Below are 8,914 nucleotides of genomic sequence, written 5' to 3' on the forward strand. Positions count from 1 at the left end.
GTATTTAAACATTAATGACGTTACATTTCAGATTACTTTTATAATATTTTTCCTTAGCAGACATAGTAAGATTAAGTGGTGCCCTATGATTCTCTGTTTCTATGTATCCATGTGTCAGACAGCAATCTATATATCCATATGTATCAGGCAGCAATCAACAGGGTATTTCTGTCTGTGTAACCACCAACATCTCTCAAAAGACGATTTTATAAAATGGGGGTGGTAGGGAATCAGGGAAGACTAAAAGGTGTCATAAATCAGGAACAATTTTATAAAAAGCAGACACTGGAAGCAAAGGGAAAGACCTCCTAAGTTGACAGGACAACACAGCAAGTACCCAAGGTACACAAGTCTGTTTATGGCTAGGATGCTACTGGCATTGCAATCATCTGAGCTTAGCAACATGTTTTTATTTCCAAAGCAAATCGAATTGCAAAACTGGAAGTACAGATGTTATCTTGATGCTGGGTAAACTTGGAAATATTCACATGACTTATCCAGTAAGTCATCTTGTAGTACTTGTTAAAGTAGATACTATGCCAGATTTCAAATGCTCTTAAAAACCACCAGGGTTGGGAAGAGATATGAAAATGTCTTTAAACAGAGATACTTAAATGTGGATGTACATTTAGTCTAACAGTTACATTATAACCAAATTCCTAGCTGAAAATTTACCTGTATAAGCCTTCCCATGAGAAGATGAAATGGAAAAGAACTATAAGCACATAACTAATCATTTCAGAATCCAGTAAAAGCACTTATCTATGTATTCAAAAGGCTGTTTGACATGGTATTTTACAATGCTGCCTCTAGACTGGGTAAGAGGGGATCACATCCCCGGGCCCCACTCCTGCCATCACCTGTCTTCCTGAAGATTTCCTGGGACCAAGTGGACCTACCTATCCAGAACCAGTGTCCCTCTACCTGGTTTTAGTCTGTGATCCAGGTCCCTGGAATTCCCTCCCCAAATCCCAAGTACCTTCTAGGACATGAACAAGCTCCTCCCAGATCTGTCCTACCCAAAGGGGACATCACCACTGATGTGTGCCAGAGGCATCTAGGTCAGGGAGTGGCAGGTACATACCAAGACTAGGAGTGCAGGTGGACACAGTGCCCTTCACCAGGTGGGACTGTACCAAGGGTGGGAAGCAAAAGGGAAGAAACCTGGGCCAGGGCAGATTCTCCCAAATGCATTTCAGCTCACGACTCTGGGAAGCTACAATTTGAATTCAAAATTCAAACCCAGCCTTCCAAGTCAGTATGAAGCTGTAGCTGTCAAGGTCAGTGGGTAGAAGAAACTTTGTATAAATGTTGTTAATTCACAAGTTTTAAACATTTAGAGAGAAGCCCTGTAGACCTTCATTTGTTCTCTTGCACAGTACAGGCAGGCCTGGTGGTTACACAGTGGACTCAGATTTCAGGCTGGGTTCATCCCCAACCCCAACCCACCTACCAACTACAGGAGCTTAAAGAAGCCTCTTAATCTTCTCTGAGTCTTCATTTCTTCATGTACATTTAAACAAGGATAAAGAGAACGTCTTCTTTACCAGGTTGTGAAGACTAAATGAATTAGCCCAAAGTACCTAGAACAGCAGCTAGTCACCTAACAGGCAGGTAATAAATTCCCCTATGACATTATTCTCATACAAAACTGATTAGTCACTGCACACTTCCAGATAAAACCACAGACAGAAAGTGGTTCTGTGTATTTCTTCTTTCCTCTTCCTCTTTCCTTTTAAATATATTGCTGTATGCCACTCCAAAAGATTATTTTCTATTTTGAAAAGGTCAAGTCACCTGACTGCTGACCTGCCTGGGTCAAGTTCTTCTGAAATTAAAGACATGTTCATATTCTATACCAACTCAGCAGATAACTCAAGCTTTTGGCAGGTTTGAAGTTTGAAACCTGGGAAATTGGACCTGTCAGTTTCATTTGCCAAACATTTGAAAGAATTATCACTTTTAAGTGTAAAAAGGACATTTCCTAATCTTCATATGCATGAGGTTCAGAGCTGTAAGCCAGGGTATGTCCTTCTTGTTTCATAAACCAGAGGCTGAAATGCTTGAAGCTATCAACAAAGAAAAGTTACTCAACAGAGAACTCAATGCCAAAAATAGAGCCCTATCAGCAGAGAAATAGATGCAAAGAGACAAGCCTTTATTTGGCTACTTATTTGCCCACATTTCTTTATTATTAAATGGAGCCAGCATAGTGATTACAATTTGCCAACAACCTTCTCATGATTTATATTCCTTCAGCCTACAATGACTGAACAAACAACTTGAAGAGAAATGTTTGCCACATGTAATGACATGCAGGCAGCATAGTGAGCATCTTGTATTATTTCACCATAAAAACCTCTCTTTCAAATGTCTAGCTGTTTGCTATGGGTTGAAGATTTAAAAGCCAAGAAGGAAAGTACAATACAAGGAAAGATTCAAGGTCATGTTTACCCTTTAAAATATATACCTAACCTACATGTTCAACATAGGGGACAATCAAACCTCCATCTTTTCTAATTATTCTTAAGAATTTTTAAAATATATTATTTATCAGCCTACTCAGTGCATAGAGCTCTTTCCAGTTTCCCAAGCTACGTCTAATTAGTCTACCACAAAAAGAACCATGCTGGAGTATTGTTAATTTCAACAATACTTTTTCTATTAACTCAAATCTTCTCCAAACACCAAATGGGGGGAAAAACAGTATAAAATAAATGAAAATTCACTGGATTCTATAGAGGCAAGATTGAGCACATCCATTCATCCAACAGTAATCCCATCTACAGCAAATATGTTGTTTCTTTACAGAGTTTTGCCAACTTCCTATACAAATCTCATGAGCACTTCTTATGTTTGCCAGTTTTTATTTATGCAGTTAAATTGGCTTTTTGTAAGAGATGGGCTGGAAAAACAACACATTTTTACAAGCCCATTAGTCATACAGTCAAGCTTCATTATATCATAATCATTCATCAGTAGTCAGTAATGAGCATGCCATTTCCTTGTGCAATGAGGATGTTAAAGAAAATGTGTCTTTACAACAGGCCATGAAATGTGTCAAATACAGAATACCCAACATTAATGGTAAAGGCCGTGAGTTCATCTGGTTATCATCATTGCTGAAGCGCACAACAGTTGAATGGACACAAACCTAGCCTTAGCTTAGAAGCCACAGCCTTAATTATTAACCCTTTCATGCTTCCACCCTTTCCAAACTCCACTCCCTTAAGAGGAGGACATTCATTTAGAATTAATTACTGTTATTCAAGATGCTCATGAGAGATCATTTTGACTTCAGTCGTTTTTCTAGTATATGTTTGCTGCAGTTTATTCTATAGATTTATCCCTATATCAAATGTATACACGTCCCTGAGAATTGTGTATGTCCTTGTCCCTGGACTGTGGGAAGTCATGATGTTGTGGAGGAGGGAGCTGAGAGCCTGAAGCTGGCAGACCCCGGGATCCTGCAGGCTCCCTGCAGGGCTCCCCACCTTCCACAGAGGCACCCATTGAGGTTGCCCATATGCTCATTCTGCGCCCATCAATGGGAGTAACTGAGCTTGGAGAGGAAAAACAACAGCCTCAACAAAACACAACGTGTGCAGCTCTGATAATGCAGGGATGAATTAAGGAGACACCGTCGGGGCTGGCTGGAAAGGGGAAAGCGTTCCATCTCGGGATTTTCACGGTAAATTTCAGGAACCAAGGGGGCCTCTGAGATATCCACCAGAACCTCTCCTTTCCACAAGGCAGCTTCAAATAGGGCCCTTCCCTGCTCATTCTCCACAAAAATCGGGGTTCCCCGGATCCCAGCAGTGAGCGCTGTTCTCTTAGGCTGCTGTTTCCCCAACCGCTGCTGAGGCGCAGCTGGAGTGAGCCCCTCCGAGCCCTGCTTCGCGCAGCTGCTGGGGGAGCCCAGAGGAGCCCAGAGCTCAGAGAAAAGCAATGCGCTCCGCAGGACCCAACCCTCCCCATGGCCACCAAGAGGGCCCGCAGCTCCTCGGGCACCGGCAGCTGAACCCAGGTAGGGACGTCCCAACCGCAGAGCCCGATGCCAGAGGGCACCGGGGGAGGGGCGGGGAAAGAAGGCGCCGCACCTCGCTCCTGGCACTTGGTTCTTCCCGGGAGTCAGGGCCACGGGCGCCCCGGAGCTGGAGCCCGGGAGAATTCCTGCGCAGGCACAGAAGGGCAAGAGAGGTCCCTGACCCTCCCCGCCCCGCTCCAGGTACCTCGCAGCCGTAGAGCTGACCCAGCTGCTCCACGATCCACTCCTCCAGCACCAGCCGCTTCCGAAGCTCTTTACGGTCGTATTTCACTGTCACTTTTCCCTGCTGGTGGCGCCGCTGCTGCTGCTGCTGAACCTGCCCGGCAGCGGCTGTCGTGGCCACGGGCGCCGAGTCCTCCCGGGAGGATCCCGAGCCGCTGCTGGAGCCGGGGCTGCCACCTGCGCCGCCCCGGGGGCTCTGGAAGAAAACCCGCGCGCCGCCGCCGCCGCCGGCCCCGCCGGCCGCCTCGCTGCTGCCCGTCGCCACCGACATGTCCCCGCGCGCCCGAGCCCGAGTGCGGCCCGGAGGAGGGGCGGGCAGAGCGCGCCCGGCGCCGCTACCACCTCCGACCCGGCAGCCGCATGCGAAGGGCTCCCCAGCACCTGCTCCGCGCCGCGCGCGCCCGGCCGCCAGGCTGTTCTGGGAGGGCGGGAGGAGCCGCGGCGGGAGGGAGGAGGGCGGGGAGGATGGCGGGGCGGGGACCGCAGCCTTAAAGACGCCGCCGAGGACCCTCCGGGTCCAGCCCCCGGAGGCGGGATCTGGCGCCGGTGGCAGAGGGCTCGGGGCGTGGGAGTCGCGGCTGGGCGGGGAATGTGTGCGCCAAAACACGGGCGGTCGCTGGTGTGCAGACTCCGGAGGGACCGGCGTGGGGCGGGATGCCAGGGGATGCTCCTCTGCGCGGGTGTCCGTGGCCTCTCGTCTCGGAGACAGGGACTCGCGGGTCTCCCACAGTCCCCGAGCTCAGGAAACGCGCCGCGCAGCCCCAGGCAGGACCCGCCGCGAAGGGGACGCGGGAAAGGACCTCGCCGCAGGCTCCCGGCCGAGGTTTTCCTCGCCCCACTGTCTACTCGGGTGGCTGGGTAGTGTCTCCTCCCCTCCCAGCCCCGCCCCGCGGCTCCAAACACACATTCCTATTCATGCCACGATGGATGCCACTTCCTCCCTGGATTGTGAGAAACATCAACTAGGCGATGCTTGTGCAATAAGCGAGTCACGGCGCTTGAGAAATTATTTCCAGACCCGTGTTTCTTCCCTTACTAGGCATCTGCTTAATCATAGGCAGCGCACTCGGATATCTACATATCCAGAGGGCAGAAAGCCCGCTCAAGCAAGGCGGCTGGGGCATCCAGACAGTAAACATTTCTCTAAAAGTGTCGGCGACAGGGTCCTGGTTTCACATATCTGGTGTTGCGTTCCCTGCACTGCCAGCTTTCTCTCAATGCCATTCCAAACAACCCCTTCCGCCCAGGAGTGCAACAGCACTGCCTGAATCTACTGTAAATCATCACAGCCGGGTAGTTAGTTACACACGAAGGAGCTGATCAGAAGGGTTAGGGCAACAAGGTGAGGAGGGAAGTTGTAAACAGAAGGCTGCCTGTGTAACATTAGGGAGACAGTAACATAGTCTTCTTGTACATAACAACACATTCCTGTTCAGCAACTGACAGAAACTACAGAGACGTCCAAATACAAGGAAGCAGCTCTTATGAACGGTTTTTTATAAAAGAGCCATAAAGGTTACTGGTAGCTACTCAAAGAAGTTCCTCAGAGACAAAATAGATACAAAGTCAATTTCCTTGGAACACTTTCCTGTGATGAAGATCCTGTGTGGGGTTCTAGACTGACACATATAAAGACAGAAAATAAAAGACCAGCCAGTTTCTCCTGAGGCGTCAGGTTCTGCCATCCACCAGTGCCCAGCTCTGCTCTACCCAGGCTTAGGAACGCCTTTGTTCCCTCAGTCTGGGGTTTTCCCGTGAAAGCCTCGATAGGGATTTTCCCAAAGTGTTCCACGCCTGCGGCTCTTCATAGGGACATGTCAGGCCTCACAATGTGAAAGGGAAGGATCTGTGTTGTCGAAATAGGGAGACTGGTGTAGGCCCTGGACTCCTGCCATAATTGCAAGGGGGTCAAGGCTAGACTATCTCTGCCTGCTAGAGGAGGCCAGCTGTCCTTCAGAAGGTAGGTTTTTCACCAAGCCTATCAGGGACAAGGGAGACAGAATTACCTTCATTGCACCTAAAGACCGATAACCAGTCTGTGCACCACCTCTGCCCTTAGGGTGGGTCATTGTAAACCCCGAACACACAGTCAAGAGGGTGAATGCCTCAATGAAATGGGACGCTGTCTGCAAAGAGAAAGGGAGCGTGGCAACCAGCCCCAGCATCTCCTACACAGAATCAGCTTGTGTGGCCTCAGATATCTGGCCAAGTCCGCTAGCACCAGCTTTGACCAACTGCACTAACCAGGAGAATGCAAATCAAAACGAAAATAGCTTAAATGTTATTAACAAAGGAGAAACTACATAAAATCTCTACCTCATTCTGGTCCTGGGACGTGACAATCCTATTGTTTTGAAAATCGTGCCTGCGATCCTACAGTTTGGCAAAGACTGGGGAATTCCAACTTCTTCCTTTGAATCTTTGGACCATGAAATCAGTCATTCAAGGATAACGTCAAAGAATTTACAAAAATTCACTAAGTTCTTTCTGAGAAATTCTGATGTCAATTTTTTTCTCACTGCATAAGATGCTATCTTTTTTTTTTTTTTTTTTTTTTTTTTAAAAAAATTTTTTTTTTTTTTTTTTTTTTTTTTTTTTGAGAAAAGAATTGAGATTTTACTCTCACTGGGATTGTATGGAGGTTTGATGTCCAAATTTTCTGATTATGGACTCTTTGGGATGGAATGAGCATTTCCTTATTTGAAGATAATGTTAGAGTTTAAATGTTTGTATTGATTATATTTACCTTAATATGAAATAGGGCAGCTTTTCTCATCATCAGTTCAAATAATTAGGCAGTTGATAGTGAAAATGAGGCTGCTATTGTACAATCTTGGAGTGCTTTCTATTAAGAACAATATTGTAAGGAATGTTCTTTGATTTTTGACTTTTCTGTGGTATACTTTTTAGGTAGTGTACTTTGAAGAAATGAGGATAGTGGCTAGATGAGTTCAAATATAGATTAAGAAAGAAAGAGCTTTTGTTGTTTCATCTCCAATCATGATATTTTGTGAGGATGTTTATCTAATGTAAAGTGCTAACTCCAGTGAAGATGGTAATTAGTTAACAAAAATTAAAAGAAATGGCAAGCATTTTAACTTAAAAATGCTTACATTTTTGGAAAGTAAAGTGAATCATCTTCTACTTTGCAATTTTTGGGTTCTGTTAGCATCACTGTTACAGATGCAAGTTTTTTTGAAGACAGGTAGCCTGCGCCTTTCATGTGATTGACAGTGTCTTGTATACTCCTTACCCCACACAAAAAAATCACAGTCTTTTGAGGATGAAGGCAGGGGGAGGAATGGCTTTTCAAGCAACTAATAGTATTTGACCATAACATTTTCATCTTTAAATTACAATGTTTATGCAAGATTTTTTAACTGGTTCTTCTTTATATCCACGAATTCTTTTTCATTTCTTCTTGAAGCACTTGGTTTGTTCTGTTATCCTTTTATCTCTTTGTGGATCTTTTACATGCTTATTTTATTTTATTTATTTATTTATTTTTTTAGAGGAAGAAAGAAAGAAAGAAAAAGAATTAAAAAAAAGAAAAAGAAAAAAAAAAGAATAGGAAAGGAAGAAAGAGGAAGAGGAAGAGGGAGAGAGAACAGGGATGTTGCTTTATTGCCCGGGCTAGAATGCAGTCTAAAAATGGGTATGCCTTAATTGTGTTTAATAATAGAAACATAAAAAAATGAGGGAAGAAAATAATTAACAAGCAGCCAACCAATATTTCATTTAAACCTGTAAATACGTGTGATGTAGTACTGATAAGAATGTATATTTTGTGTATTTAAAGTGGAGAGTTCTATGAATACTAATTAAGTCTACTTGTTCCGGATCTGAGTTCAAGTCCTGAATATCGATGTTAACTTTCTGTCTCATTGATCTGCCTAATACTGATGTTGAAGTCTCCCACTATCATTGTGTGGGAGTCCAAGTCTCTTTATAAGTCTTATATATCTGGGTATTTCTGTATTGGGTGCATATATATTTAGGATCTTTAGCTCTTCTTGTTACATTGATCCTTTTATCTTTATGTAATATCCTTCTTTGCTTCTTTTGATCTTTGTTGCTTTGAAGTCCATTTTATCAGCAAAAATTGCAACTCCTGCTTTCTATTTATTTATTTTTGCTCTCCATTTGGTTGGTAAATTTTTCTCCATCCCTGTGTTTTGAGTCTTTGTGTATCCTTGCATGTGAGATGGGTCTGGATGTAGCATACCGATGGGTCTTGGCTTTTTGTTGCCTGTCTGTGTCTTTGGATTGGGGGATTTAGTCGATTTAAATTTAGAATTAATAACAATATATGTGAGTTTGATACTGTCATTTAATGGTAGCTGGCTGTTTTGCCCATTAGTTGATGCAATTTCTTAATTATGTTGATGTTCTTTTTTTTTTGGTATTTTTTTAGAAAGGCTGATACTGGTTGTTCCTTTCTATTTGTAGTGGTTCGTTCAGAAGCTCTTGTAAAGCAGGCCTGGTGGTGATGAAATCTCTGAGTGCTTGCATGTTCACAAAAGATTTTATTTTTCCTTCGCTTATGAAGCTTAGTTTGGCTGGATGTAAAATTCTGGGTTGAAAGTTTTTTTCTTTAAGGATGTTGAATATTGGCCCCCACTCTCTTCTGGTTTGTAGGGTTTC

General features: G+C 44.5%; 1 protein-coding gene across 1 annotated transcript; it reads right to left on the reverse strand.

Moving 5' to 3' along the window:
• Nucleotides 1-3,935: 3,935 nt before the first annotated feature.
• Nucleotides 3,936-5,158, reverse strand: LOC108297859 (protein phosphatase 1 regulatory subunit 14C-like). The gene has a single exon (XM_017520540.2). It carries the CDS (start codon nt 4,539-4,541, stop codon nt 3,936-3,938), a length of 606 nt encoding a protein of 201 aa, XP_017376029.1. The 5' UTR covers nt 4,542-5,158.
• Between the last annotated feature and the right edge of the window lie 3,756 nt (nt 5,159-8,914).

This window comes from Cebus imitator, unplaced genomic scaffold (genome assembly GCF_001604975.1).
Source record: "Cebus imitator isolate Cc_AM_T3 unplaced genomic scaffold, Cebus_imitator-1.0 Scaffold849, whole genome shotgun sequence".
Taxonomy (NCBI): Eukaryota; Metazoa; Chordata; class Mammalia; order Primates; family Cebidae; genus Cebus; species Cebus imitator.